The sequence below is a fragment of the Dermacentor albipictus genome, chromosome 1, assembly GCF_038994185.2.
Source record: "Dermacentor albipictus isolate Rhodes 1998 colony chromosome 1, USDA_Dalb.pri_finalv2, whole genome shotgun sequence".
NCBI classification, from domain to species: Eukaryota; Metazoa; Arthropoda; class Arachnida; order Ixodida; family Ixodidae; genus Dermacentor; species Dermacentor albipictus.
The window spans coordinates 230806207-230821486 of record NC_091821.1 but is presented as its reverse complement, the minus strand read 5'-3'; the positions used below and the strand labels follow the sequence as shown (position 1 = coordinate 230821486).

General features: G+C 45.6%; 1 protein-coding gene across 1 annotated transcript in view; it reads right to left on the bottom strand.

Moving 5' to 3' along the window:
- vari (MAGUK p55 subfamily member vari) overlaps positions 1–12848 on the bottom strand; it is a 106458-nt gene extending 93610 nt beyond the window's left edge. The window contains exons 1-2 of the mRNA XM_070531037.1: positions 12803–12848; positions 1728–1839 (exon numbers count right to left, since the gene is read on the bottom strand). Of these exons, the coding sequence (XP_070387138.1) occupies positions 1728–1761 (34 nt within the window). The 5' untranslated portion in view covers positions 1762–1839; positions 12803–12848. The remainder of the gene's footprint in view (positions 1–1727; positions 1840–12802) is intronic.
- Positions 12849–15280: the final 2432 nt, after the last annotated feature.

Below are 15280 nucleotides of genomic sequence, written 5' to 3'. Positions count from 1 at the left end.
CAGAATTTTGTTTCAAACCGACCTCTCCGATTTTCACCCATAAGACCCCATTTTCTTTGACCCAGTGTGCTAATAGCCTTAAAGAACTGTAGTGTGCAAAAAAAAAAAGGTTCACGCACACTCGCAAACAATTTTCTCCGCCCCTTCAAGGCACAAGCAACCAAAAGCAGTACATGTCGCAATGACCCATGTCGCTGTAGCTAAACATCTGACCGTAAATTAACGCACCCAATTTGTGCCGGGTGAACTCCTTGGGTGGCACGAGCTTCCTAAAGGAGCGCTCAATTCCGCGAAGGGGGGCCGGTCGAGTTGGCTGAGTCAGGAATGTCGGCCGCGGAGAAATGCACTCAGCAAGTACGCGCGCTAAACCGGAATCACGGGGAGCGTGAAAGCAGCGTCTCTTCAACGCCGCGTTTCAGCCGAACAAGAGAAGGAAAAAAAATTAAGAGGGTATTAACGATAGATGCAGGCCAGTGCAAACTGCAAAAGCGAACAACTGCTTCGACGAACCCAACAGAAAACAAGCTGCCATCCGATGAGGCAAAGAAAGAAAGAAATACGCTGGCTATAGGCTTTCCGTGCCATTTCATTTTCTGCTAAAGAAAAGACAACCACACAGAGAGAGAAGGAAAAAGAGAGGGTGAGATGGATATAGCGTTGTATAAGGCGGTGCGCGAAAAGCGCGGGATGAAACGCGCATGAACCCGACGGCACTTGAAGCGGCGTCACGCGGAGGGCAGTCGCCGAGCCGGTTGCTTGTGCGTTGAATGTCGCCGCGTCAAAGGAATTCTGCCCAGTGGTGACATCTGCTCTGTCCGGCGGCGATCCCTTTGCGCACCGAGGGAACGACGAAAGAGTCGCGAATGACGGCACCGCACAAAAGAAGACACAATGAAACGGTTCAAGGACCGTCGCGGTGCTCGCAGGGCTGGCGGCATCTAAATGAAAAGACTCGCGACACACCTGAGGCGTGCGCGCGTACTAAAGAGACGGGGCGCCTCCCGGAAAGTCAGACATCCAGCCATGTATACGTTCATGGGCAGGGGCTTTCGACGTAGAAGATGGACGCTGGAAAAGAGACAGGCAGAAATAGCGGGACGCAGGGCCTTCATATAATGATCTCTACACCTTTTTCTAATTTCTTCTACTTCTTCATTATTATTATTATTATTATTATTATTATTATTATTATTATTGTTGTTGTTGTTGTTGTTGTTGTTGTTGTTGTTGTTGTTGTTGTTGTTGTTGTTGTTGTTGTTGTTGTTGTTGTTGTTGTTGTTGTTGTTGTTTACGCGACATGTAAAGACCTCATCCACGTTTGCGCACACTTTGACAGATTTCAGATCTCATAAGCACATTTGCGGCTCTCTACAACTGTCCCTCTCAGCATTCGCACACAAGGATGCACGCACACACACATGTACGTACACCAGTGAGTGACAGCATACGGACCACGGGTTCCGAGAGAGAGAAATCAAATTCGCGACCTTCCAGCTAGGCATGATGCTCGGAAATGAGAAATGCAGCCTGAACTTGATGAAAACAAGACTGCACTACACATTCATCACTTTAACTCGTAGTAGGTATACGCTTAGGTTTCCAAAGAATTCTGATTGTTTACGGGCGCATGTACACACGCCCACGTGTTACATCAAAATGATTAGTACGGAAGTATGTGCGGCGTGCGGTCGACCTTCGAGCAGTAAAGAGGGGCCGAGAGAACTCACCGAATGCAGTTGCGATGCCCTCGGCGACTGGCATTTCGATGTGTCGGTCGCTCGGCTAGGGCCAGACACACAGCAACTCAGCGTACTTCCTGTGGAATGGTAACCCTGCGTGCTGTTAATAGAAACGAACACCTGTAAGCCTGGAACGAATACCTAGAATCACAATGGCCCACCGCATAAGTGATTGTTGAGCGATGTATCCAACAGCCCATCTGAGAGCTGCAAATTCTATCCCATCGACGTCACGGTGCTAGATAACTTTAACTTGACAGAAACTAATCTAGATGGGTTGACCATCGCGCCCGCCAAGCTCTTTGCAGTAGCAAGGAGCTTCTTTGTATACGTGCACACGATCAATGTATGAGCGACACTAGTATAGCGGCTTACGGCATGTCGACTTTCGAATGACGGGCATATCAAGATGTATGTAGTGCCTGAATCACTGCAAAGCGTGGTTGAGTAGCGGGCATGAAACCTTATATAAGCGAGGCACTGTGAGTATACGACAGCACTGGAAAATGCAGTGCGTGGTCTTCGCGCTGGCGCAGGGGCTAATCGTTAATGTGTGTGCTCATGCATGCCAGCAGTGGAAGTGAGAACGCTGCCCTAACTCGGGCAGAGCCGATTGAGCGGAGTGACACGGTGAGTCCACTTGGCTTCGTCGCTTTTTCGGCCAAACGCACTGCGCGTCTCTGGAGACTTTAATCCCGCATGCCGTGGTATATGTCGCTCTGTGGCGGTATACCGTGTGACAGAGCGACGGTATGCCGGTGGCGACGCCGATGACGTGCCAGGAGTGTCCGTGTGCTCGTAACTGCTAGATACTAGGACTGGGTTCGAAGTGCGGTCCCACAAAGTGGTAGTGGGACGTTTTACCTCTCAGCCACTGCGCTGATGCTGCAGCAGAGAAGAATACTGCGTCTGGAGAGTGCGGTCACGCCGCTAGCTGCTGTGATCGGTTGACGCCTCACTCTGTAGCTTTATACTGTATAAGTGAGTACCGAAGTAAAACAACTTGAATGAAACCAGCGGCAAGGTGCGAAAGGCAGGATAGGAAAAAGAAAGAATAAATAGCCGTGTCTCTCCACTTTGCTGCCGGGAACGCCTCCGCCACAATGAGTGAAGTTTTCTTCTTATCCACGAACGATTGTTCCGCCGCACATATGTTATGTGTACTCCAGCCGATACCGCGCGAGACCTACTGCAAGACTTACTGGGCATAATATTGCGTTCCTGCCGATGCAACAACAGCAAGAACAACAACAACAACAACAACAACAACAACAACAACAACAACAACAACAACAGCAACAACAACAACAACAACAACAAATAATAATAATAATAATAATAATAATAATAATAATAATAATAATAATAATAATAATAATAATAATAATAATAATAATAATAATAATAATAATAATAATAATGTACGCTGGACAACTATGAATCGTGGGCCCCACACTCTGCAACTGATCTACCTATAAACAGGCATCGCATTGAACCAATTTAATCAAAGCCAGCCGTAAGAACCGATAGGCACGATGGGAAAGAGAAGGAAAAAAGAAGGCCGTGTCTGTCCACTTTTCTGTCACCGGGTGGCGTCTTCTCTGCAATGACGACGTGGACTATGTAGAGTCGATATTGAAGAAAGTGTTCTCCTTTTCGAAACCAGATTGCTCGCGCGCAGTTAGGAATTTTTATTCCGACCGGTACCAGACGAAAGAGTGCTAGACTTACTGCGCACATATAATGGCACCCAAGCTATCGCGCTACTGCTTCGGTATTATGGGCGAAACTGCATTTTTTTTTCTCATTTGAGCAAATTGAATGCTGCAGGATAGGTCGCGATCGACGATGACGAGCAAAAAGTTGGTTTGCCTTATAAGAAGTCTTTCGACCGTTGATAGACATGATGTTGGACGCCACAGATTCTCGCGTGAATGTGACTAAAACGCATTTTCGCGCTAGGACTTCAGCAAGTTGTCTCCAAAGCCACGTACACGTGAGCGATCCCGCCTTCTTAAGGTTTTGATGCTATTGGAGACGAGTAATACCGATGCCCAGCACAGCTGCCGGCTCAAATTGAGATGTCATCTGTGGCAGCGATTCGACTACAAGGTCGTAGATAAAAAGTTTGCATATCTCTGGGGCGTGTGTCGCTTAAGTGGGTGATGGTCAATAGTAGTTGAACAAGGGTAGCTTCGCCCTGGTGCCAAAGAGGCGACAAGGTAATTCTATTCACGAGGGCGACGTATTATTATTATTATTTGATTCGAAAACGTATACACATGGCAAGAAAGAGAAATCGAGGAGCAGGCTAGCAACTGGCCACCGGAAGGGGCACAACGCCTGCCTACTTTTCAAAAAGCAGGAGGAGACAGAAACAAAGAAATAGAAGATAGGAAGGTGGGGAGGCAAGAGGAAAAAAAGAGCCAAATAACAAATCTAAAAGAATAAAACAGAACACACACAGTACAGGTCACGCACGGTAGAGCCAGTCACTGCAGGTCACGCTATACTAAGGACTGTTAAGTAGAAGAAATAGTATCTGAGTTACAAACGTGAACCTAAGTTAGTTAATTCTAGAAAAGTAAGCAGAGCGCGATGAGCCTGATCGCGTCGAGACGCACGACAGATGGGGCACGAAAATTCGTCGAGTGTCGTACACTGCAGGCCACGGAGATGATAGCCACTCACTAGCGACGTGCGCTGCGCAGTGAAAGCGGGACACTCCAATATCAGCCGCTGAAGTGTCTCGCAGCAACCACAAGACGTACACGATGGACTGGCCGCACGTCCTTGTCTGTATAAACGTTCGCACACGTTCACATAGCCAACCCTTAGCTTGAGTAGTTGCGCTCTATAGCGCAACTACTCCAAGTCCCTTTGTGCAATAATTTGGCTCGAACCTGAGAGATTTCTTGTTCGCTCATCACATCACGTCACCATGTTCTTGTCTGTCATCCTTTGTGTTATTTGTATTTTCGAACGAATCGTATTATTCAGGTGTATCATGCCTTGAGATCTTTGTTACTTTTTATTAGTTCCTTTTGAATGTAGGCAGCATTTGTGTCGCGCAGATGCAGGCTTACTTATTATTATTATTTTTTGTTTCCGCAGCTCGATTAATTGCATAAATGTTTTATTTGACTGGCAGCTCAAAGAAGGAGACACACGGTAGGATTCCGCATGTGATTCGTCGTGCGATATGTGTTGCCGGAAACCGTATCCGTAAAGTTTCCAGCACTATTTGTCGGAGGCGTTTCGGACACTGCGTCGTACTACGTCTCTCCTGCTTAAGAAAAAAAAAAGGAAAATATGTTTCTTTCAATATGCACCGATATCTGACTACACAAACGCAATCGCATTCCGCCTCCATGGTATAATCCAACCGCCATGGCCGGGAATCGAATCTGCTATCATTTGCCGAGCAGCAGAACACCATGTATCAACTGAGCCACTGCGCCGCGTCACGAATTGCTTGGTCGCCACCGACGTGTACACAATTATAGTTGCACCAACAATAAAAACTAGCAAGATTCTGACAAACTCCCAACAGGTTTTACAGTTCACAGTAGGCAGAGCAGCCATCTTTCCGACGCGTGCTCCGTCAGATCACGTGGTTTTCAATGACTCCTATGTGCTTTCTGCTTTAGCCACAGCCATACCGGCGACGTGCCATTTTTCCTTGTTGTCCCCAGCCGAAGAACAATGGCGGCTCATTGAGAAAAGAAAGCGTGGTGGTGTGGCTTAGTAGCATCTAGCCCGGCTTAACTTCGCATGGCAGAATCCACTAGTGCAATGATATACAACACTTTTAATGGAGCACAGAACAATACACGTACACCTGCGGTCGTCGAAGCGAAACGAGGCTGGGCACAGAGCGGATAGTTTCTTACGCGGAAAGGGGCATGTCGACCAGAGCGCCCTCGTTTTTCGGTTTTCCTGCCTTACCGCCAAAGTTGGAGCCTTGTCCTCACCCTCACTCCTCAAAGTTCATTAGCTTTCTCTCGCTTTTACCCTCAACTTCAAGATAAAATACAAGCTCTCGCACACCGTCACGTTCACCTTCACAAAATTCGTCACGAATATTCAACATAAGAGTTACTGATTTTGCTCCGACTTCGCACGGACCCTCCCATAGATTGATGGAATGATTACGCTTTCGTTTTCATTTAATTTTGAAGGCAAGCCATGAAAAAGCAGACATGAAAAAAGCAGACACTGCTATACGTACTATACATACAAAAGCGTCAACAAAATGGCGTGTTCCTGTTAACTGCTTGAGGTTTTTTTCTTCTTTTTTTTCTATTGAGGTTTCGATGACACAGCTAGTCTAAATCCGCTCTTATTGCTCAGGCGCTGAAAATAAAGGCTATATGCTAGTTTAGGACAGCGGAGTGTCACGAATAACTAAATTTCCGAGGCCGCGACTTTACGCTGTATCACAGTGTAGCCGGCTAATAAACTACAATGCACGTAAACTATTCGCAGAAAGAAATGGGTGGACTGCCAGTATATATTATTTGAATACAGAGATGGGGGAAAAAAAGGTCTGAGCCTTCGAGATTTCTTATAGAATCCCTAATCACTCTAAAGGAGCTTTCCAAGGGGCGGCCAGGAGCAAAGAAAAAAAAATAATTTGAAATGTGCAAAAAAGAAATACCAATCGTGTATAGTTACCAGCGTCTGCTAAATATCGTTAAAGAAAGCGAGAGTGAGATAGCGCGTTTTTATTCAAACTTTGAGACAGCATACTGCGCCATGCTCTTGTTTCTAGCATTTGGAGGCAGAGGAATCAGCTCGAAAGTTAACCGCTTCACTAAAGTTTTGCCTCCCATATATTCCAACATGTGCGTGGATGTGCATAATTTCTTCCATCGCTCCCCCCACATCTCTGTACGCTCAATATTCATATGTCACCCTGTCTTCAATACTTGGCGCCGTCTGCCAAGCAGACACACACACATGCTTCTCTTCTTGTGTTCCCTCTGTTGGCGCTGCACAGCGACAACAACGCGAGAGGGTTGAGGCTCGTCTATGAAACTCAAAACGTATACAGGTTGCAATTATCTATATTTACTCTGCAAAAATATTGCGATTCTAAAATGTGCGCATGTATCAGTTCGCCTGAGATCACACTGTCTGAAAAACTGCGCGATAAGCCGCTGACGATCGTTTCACGCAATGCGACTTTTACCTTGCGTCACAACTCGTACCTGTCATGATGAGCAGGGCCGTGGATGCTCTCAGGGGCCACGTGCTGTCATCGTCCAAGAACATGGAACGACGGGAAATTGAACAGTGCCAACTTTCTGCATCATCTCACCACAAAATTTCACATTCTGAGAAGATCTTAATGTGCTCGCTTTCTTTTTAATATACGAGCGCTATACAGATACATGTGTGGTTTGTGCTTTACAAGAATTCGGATAAACCTCTTGGGGGAATAAAGTTCTGTTATATACAGCACGAGACGTGCGCGTAGGTCGTGTTCTTTCCAAAGCCGTTTCATTTCATGACATTTGCATATATCGACAGTTTTCATCCAAGGTGCGTCACGGTACACAAAATCGCACAATGTCAGTATACCGGGTGTTCAAAATTAAGCTTTATGGTTTTCTTAAAATTAGGCACTGGGAGGCACGCGAAGACCACCTGTTCGAATAAGTTATGTGGCCAGGGGGACACAAAGCGAGATTATAATTATCGCTGTCAGCAGGCCAGTTAACAAAACTTGAATAATTAACTATTTGTTGAGTGCAGTGAGTAGGCATGCTTGTACTGAAAAGTTCGAGGCAGTAGTGTTCCTACGCAGTGTCAGTTGAAATAATTATGCTAGCGTGTCTGTGCTCTAAGATATCCGACTCCAAATTTTAATTGTCGTTCGCATGATTACGCATACAAGAGAGTGAGCATCAGCGCAAAGTTCATCCCTCATGTGATGCGGCTGTTGCGTGCGACGTTTTATCTGACAACAGGGTGGAGGCATAGGCAAATATGATAACTGTTCCCCTTCCCCTCACAACTTGCTAAATAAAAGCTCTGATAAAAGTGTTTTTCCAAGCGTGAAAGAAGCCCGCGAATACACGCGGGCTTCTTTCACGCGTATATTCAGCAACACGGCTGTGTTGTGTGGGACTCCCACGAGGTAACCTTCATTGCCGCTCTAGAAAAAATACAAAACCGTGCTTCCAGGTTCGTATTGGGCCGGTACGGAAGGAGGGAGAGATGCACTGCAATAAGGGCTAAGCTAGGATGGGAATCTCTTTCTGCCCGCCGCAATAAACTGAAATTAAAATTTCTATATTCGATTTACTATAATAAAATTGGAATTAATGGGGAAATTTACCTACAGAAACCTTATTACATATCAAAACGAACTGATCATAGTTGCAAAATCATCGAGTAGCCTGCCAAGACGAACATGTATGCCAATTCATTTTTTGTTCGAACAATTAAACAGTGGAATAGGCTGACTGAAAAGCAAGTGCGTTGTGCGAATGAAGATGTACTTTATTCCATGTTGTAATCCCCCTGCTGTAACACCTTTGGGCGCTGCGGGGTAATTGATGAATAAAGAATAAAGAAAGAATTCGCGGGGAATATATAGTCTGAGTATCTACAAGCGACGGCAAACAACATTACCTTTGTTCTGTCCAGCGACGTGGTATTTGAATATTTTTAAATCTAGGTTCATGATAGTTGGGACACCTTGTATAAATGAGAAATGGACAGCGAAAACATCAGCGACTGCTCGCACTTCTCCACCACAGGAGTGAAGCAGACGAATAGGATCTCCTCGTTTTCTGGAGCACATACGAAAGTGTCTCTTCTCCGATGACTCAACGTGAGACTTGTGATCTTGTTTGTACAGGTGATTACAGAAGGGCCGCAATAGGCGGAATTCTCCTATCCATTTGTTAGGCTCAGGACTTTTGGCTTTTCTGTGGGCACGCTCTTTGCGCTTTAGAGCAGTTCTAAGTTCCGCGGAGAACCAATAGGGAAATTTACATCGCTTCGGCTTGTACTGGGGAATGTAGTCATGCGTACCAATAAGAACGATCTCAGTGAACCGATGGACGTATTCATTGACGTCGCATATACTAGTCACGAGAGACCATTCATCTGTAAAGAAAATAGACCAACGTAGTCACCAGATTTGAAAGCAAAGCGGGGGAAGTTACTGACACTACTTCAACCGTTATGGCGTAAGTCCCACAAGCGCGCGGATATTAAGCGGGGGGTGATACTTGGCAGGACCAACAAGGGAAACGACAGAGCGCAACACTGTTACATTCTGCTCAATCGACAGGTACAAATCTAAAACATTACCACGACAGCGCTCAGTTAAATTATGTTGCTGAACGGAGTTGAAAGCTAGGAAATTTAACAACGAGCACAATTTGTTCTGTATAAAATTATTGTATTGAGAATAGGTGTAGTACCGCCACCGAATATAATAATAATAATAATAATAATAATAATAATAATAATAATAATAATAATAATAATAATAATAATAATAATAATAATAATAATAATAATAATAATAATAATAATAATAATAATTCATTTGCACTACGTCATGTGCTACAGATTCCCTTCCCTTATGCAGGGTAGCCAACCGGGCTCAGCCTGCTTAACCTTCCTACATTTTTCTTGTCACTTCTCTTCCTCTCTCTTAATGATATGGTTCTCACGTGGTGAGAACACTCGTAATTAATGACAGCTCACTTTCAAACAGATTGTAGTGGAATTCATCCGCCTGATTCTGAAGGGAAAGAAAGTTGATACCCGCTTCACTTCCACAATCATACGCTGTGAATTGCGATAAAAACATATGTTAGACAGTTTTAGCAGAGCATTGCTTTACGGTTCGCTCCACTCCCATTTCAGGCGCTCAGGCGCTCGGAGAATTCAGTTGATATGAATTTTAGTAAGCTTGGCTGCAAAACACCAAGGAAGCGAAAGTCAAACGTCAAAGAAGTCAAAGTCACGCTCCGCTCAACCGTCCCGGGCTGTGGAGATGGGGCGTACCATTTTACCTCCCACGGCCGGCAGGAGCGTTGTGCGCATGGTACACTGGCGTCCCCGCTGGGCAGCTGTGTGCAAATTGTAAGGATACAGAGAGGCCCGTAAACGCTCAGCTAAAACCCTGCTGTTCTCGCTGCACGTTACACGAAGTTTATAAAACCAGTGCTGGATTTCTTTCATCTTTGTTTCTTCATCTCCATGTTTTTCCCCAACTTCTATGTGCAGTAATGTTTCGAAAGCGCTGCCCGGCCTTACAAAATGAACGAACGAATGAATGAATGAATGAATGAATGAATGAATGAATGAATGAATGAATGAATGAATGAATGAATGAATGAATGAATGAATGAATGAATGAATGAATGAACGTTTAGAACTATAGTGATTTTTGAGAGAATCGAGCGAGTAGAACTAACCCTTAAAATATACTTGTACTTTGAGTTTCAATTGATTGCCTATAGAGTTATTTTTGAGTCTGCGTAAAATCAATTCACCACCAATTTCTAATTAGTACACTTGGTAGAAATTTAATTGACTAAAGTTAAGAAACTGTCAACTCAGTCACACTCCATACACCTTTAATTGACTATGGTTAACGAAAGCGTCAATTGACTCACAGTCAATACACGTTTATGATTGACTAAAATTAAGACAGTGTAAATTGAGCTACAGTCGATACATATTTAATTGGCCAGTTATTGAACACTCACAAAATGTGGCAATCGAAATAAATTCGAATTATAGTCGCTGATCGAAAGGCATTCGCTATAATGAGGTTTGATATTAACAGGATCGTGTGCTGCGCGTGAATTGCACTAGATTACAAGAAACATGCTGTCGAGATTTATTGTTCGATTGCGTAGAAGAAAGACGCTGGTACTACATTGTATACGCCGAAACACCCAGGGCTATATATGTCGGTTGAAAGGTCTTGGGTGTAGGTAGCGCGAGCAGTGTTTGAATATGAATGTGCCTCCTGTATGTTCTGTATAGAATGTGTTTGTATTTAAAAGTGATATTGTGACCCAGGGCAGGCCCGTAATGTAAATCTGAAAATAAGTGCTGCCGAATTTTTTTCTCGAGCTTTAGTGACATTAGGTAAATTACTCCTATTTATGTCGAACATACGACATATCGCCGTTTCTCCCTGAATAGAGCAAGTGTCACTCTTTTTTTTAAAGTGAGGCTTACCTGCAAGCGTCCTTTGACTCAATGGGCGTTCAGTTGACAAAAAAAAAAGGATTTTTAATTGACACACGGTGAGTCAGTCTGTTTACGAAACTACGTAGGAAAATTTCCTAAAAGCTTAAACACAATACAGTCGTGGGAGAAATATCAATAGAAGCTGAATTAAAACTCGGTAGGAATTTGTGGGTATAAGTTCGCGGTCGAGAAACTGCCGCGTAATGTGGTCAGTGAGAAGGCGAAAACTGACAGCTCAGTGTCAGTTCTTATCGAACGCTGTGCGTTTGCATCTCCGTTACCTGGTGCTTTTCTCGACCACGTCGACGTTGACCATGAATCCGCGTATTTCTGCTGCAGGGCATGCTTCTGACATATCTCGTTTGAATTATTATTATGATACCGACGTATATAGGCTCCTATAGAGCCTGCGCCGATAGGAGCCCGCACTGCTGCCGCCCCCGTCACAGGAGTAACAGCGTAACATCCGACAAGGTCACGAACGCAACCCCCTTTCGTTGCCGCTCTGCCAACGAGGTCAGCTGGTGCGGCAACGCATCAGCAAAAAAGAGTGCTTACAAAATGGCGATTTTCTTTTTTCTTTTTTTTTGCAGCATGCTAATTTGCAGCACTGGGTGCCAAAGGATACCGTCTCACAGTGCGGCGAGCAGCAAAGTGCGTAGAGAAAGTCAGCCCCAAGAGATATGCGGTGAAATACAGTGTTTGCGTCACAGCAATTGCCGCAGCGAACAAAAAATAAGAACTGCGCTTTACGTATGCGCGCGATACGTAAATTATTTTTTAACCCCGCATCTACAAGCGTGACGAACGACAAATCACAACTTTGGCCACTGTGAATGATAAAATAAATTAGTCTGCGCGTCTGCTCATCACTGCACGGTTACGCGCTATGTTCGTGCGGTAACAAACCATGCATTTATAAAGCACTTGGTTCCATCTCATTGATCCGAGCGCAGGCGTTGGCTGCATGCAGATGGTATATACGTGGAGAGTAAGTGGCCATAAGTTTCACTAAAAACCGTTAAGGCGTGCACCAGTTACCCAAATCTCGACCCACTTTCGCGTTCCCTCTATCTTGCAATGCCCCTTCGCTGAGCCATTCTGTGAACTTGTACGACAGAGGATCGTTAGCGTATTACGCACGCTTAACTCTTTCGCAAATATACTAGCAGTCGCTAACGGACGCTTCAAATTCCTCTAAATGTTACAGCGTTCGATGTTAATTTGGTCACACAAGAACAAAAACGGTCATCACATTTTCTTCTTTTCTTTTTTTCGCTTCGTGATGCGTTGTGCCAGGAAAGCGCTCCTGCCAGGAACGTACACTGAACACACTACGCTGAAGACAGCAAATGGCCACAAGAATGATGACGATCATCACTATGTGACAGAGATACTCACTATAAGAGTGGCATAAACATGTATCCATCAGCATCAACTGATACGCAAACAGCAAATAACTGATCAGGACTCCTGTTCTGAGTAATTAGCTACATTGTAATTTGAGCGTGTAAACGCTGCGCAACCGGTTTCTGAGCATGCAGTAGTACCATGCGTACGATTTGAAGTCTCAATTGAACCACAGTTGTTACAAATGCAAGCGTATTTGGACACACGACTACGCGGTCGAGTCGTCTGCGGCTATATAGCTCACGTTCGAACGTATGCTCCTATAGTAGGTCTGGCGTCCACGTATGCGTGCACACAACGCGTAGCTTACGGGAACGCACTCTCGAGTAGGTCTAGCAGGCAAAAAAAGGAGCGCGGCGCTAAAAGGAAGGCACCCACGTGGACGCACGTGGTGCGCCCACGCGAGCGACCGTGCTCACCGTGTTGCGGCGCGGACGGGCCCCTCCGGCGGACGGCGCGGACTGGCTGCACGCCCGAACGCGGCAGTCCCGGCCCGGACGCATGGTCGCCGCACTCGGACCGAGCAGCAGCACTCGTGCGGCGTTCCGCTACTTGCGCAGCAGCGCGTGAGAGCCATCGCCCGCGGTGCTCAGCAATCCGAACGCGCGCGAACCGCCCGGAACGCAACAAAAGAGAAACTCGCGGAGCACATCCGCCTCGGGGAACACGAGCGGAACCGGCTATCCCGCCCGCGCCGGAGAGTCCTCGAAGGGGGTACCGCGATGCACCTTGAAACGTACGGCAAATAGTTACCCGAACCAGACAAACACCGAATTCGAGCCGTCGTGCTTCGAGGCGTGGGTTGAGCGGTCGGGCCGCGAGAGCACTCGCACAGCAAGTTCACTCATTTGCTACTTTTTTTTTTTTGTACTCGTGCAACACCGGCATTGGCTGTTGGCGTGCATCACGTCGCAGTCGTAATGGAACGCTGAAACTCTGAGTTGGTGAACGTGACGCAGTGCCGTTATGCATGTAGTCTGTAGTCAGTTGTAATCACCTGTAATCAGTCTGTAATCAGCGTGAGCCGTGTGTGTGGAATAGCAGGGCGAGCAGGGCGGTGGGCATGTTGGGCCACGGTTTGAATTCGGCGTAAGCATTAGTGTTTCCTTGTTTTACCAGGTGTTGTTATGTTGTCAAATCAAGTGCATTGTGATGGGATCCATCCAGACCCTACCGATTTCGAAAAGTGACACACAGGCGGAAAAATCACCGGCAGATTTTGCAGGATACGTCCGCCTGCAGCATAGAGTTTCATATATTAATTACTAGAGGCACCTATGGCGTTAGTGTCTACGGGAGCTGCAATGTAGGAAAGTGTAAGGTTAAGCCAGCATGGAAATTTTGGGAAGTACACGGATTTGCTTAAACGTTGCCCCTCTGGCTTCAAACGGCTTCATGACTTTGTAAGCTCGTCATTTTCAAAAAAGTTATGCGTAATAAATAATTAGAGAAACATATTAAAATTATCCGACGTCAGGATTCTAGCACAGAATCTCTAGCGCACAAAGTCCAATATCCAAACCATTAAGCCACGGACAAATGCATTGACAAGGGACATATAAAACGCCCTTATGAATCTGTCGCGGGCAAGCCAGTGCCTTGAGACGCTTGGCACGTTTCGTTTTGGTCACCTCGACAAGCTGAACTGTTGCAATTAGTAGCGACTGCGCTTGTTCGCAGCGTCTTCTGCACTTTTAACAGTATAGATTGATCTGAAATTTACGACAATGAAGGCATATAAAGCCACATGAACGGTTGAATCCACAAGCACGAATATCAGACAAATCCGTGCACTTCCCATGATGCCCATGGTGGCTGAACGATTGCAGCGCCAGAGTTCCCTCTAGGAATTACTGTAGGAAACTCAGTGGCCTGCAGCAACCAACACTACCCCTCCTCCTTCCAAGCTGTCTGTGCACATGCGTCAGTTTGCCGCATCGTTTTCTAGTCTGCATTTTACTTGCTAGTTATAAGTAAGCTTTTGAACTCTTTGTAGACTATCGCGAAGGCTGAATTGGTCTTTGTTGCAGTGTCATGAGGATCAATCAATCAATTAATTAATTATCGTCGTTTATTTACCTATGGCGTGTCGTAGACCAACATATCTGACGCTCAACCCACCATGTCGCTTGGAAACTACCTGTTATCGGCCCGTATACTATGATGCTGTCCACTTCGTGTATATGACCAAACTTATGTGTAGTCGTATGTACGGCCAGTCACAAAAATACGGTGAGTTAGAAGATTGTCCTATCTCCCTTCCGTTGGTTATTTAGCAGAAGAGCGCTATTCTCGCTGCCCTGAACAGCAACGTACTAGAAGGCCTCAGACCCACATTACATTTATTGCCCATCACAGCCCCCATTAGGAGCTCCTATAAGTCAAGCACAAACACGCACTCAGTGCTTCTCTCTCCCTCCTTTTCTCTGTCTATTCCCCTTTCCCCCCTCCCCAGTGTAGGGTAGCAAACTGGGTGATCGTATGGTTGACCTCCCTGCCTTTTGCTGTCCTTGCGCTCTCTCTCTCTCTCTCTCTCTCTCTCTCTCTCTCTCTCTCTCTCTCTCTCTCTCTCTCTCTCTCTCTCTCTCTCTCTCTCTCTCTCTCTCTCTCTCTCTCTCTCTCGCTCTCTCTCTCTCTCTCTCTCTCATACACATGGTTGCTTCTTTCATAAAGTGAAGTCTGAGTAGAAATTTCTCCCATTGTTGTTTTTACCTGTCGTCAGATGTTACCCTCTCCACCTCGCACACTTGAACGGCGAGCGAAAAGGGGATCCGAAGGCCTCGATTTTTCGTTATCAACAACCATATGAACAAGAACAATGAAGCCAGAGAAAGCATTTGGAAAGTAACAGTTACGTTTAACTGAAATGTGGAAGTAATATGGGAAAAAATAAATGG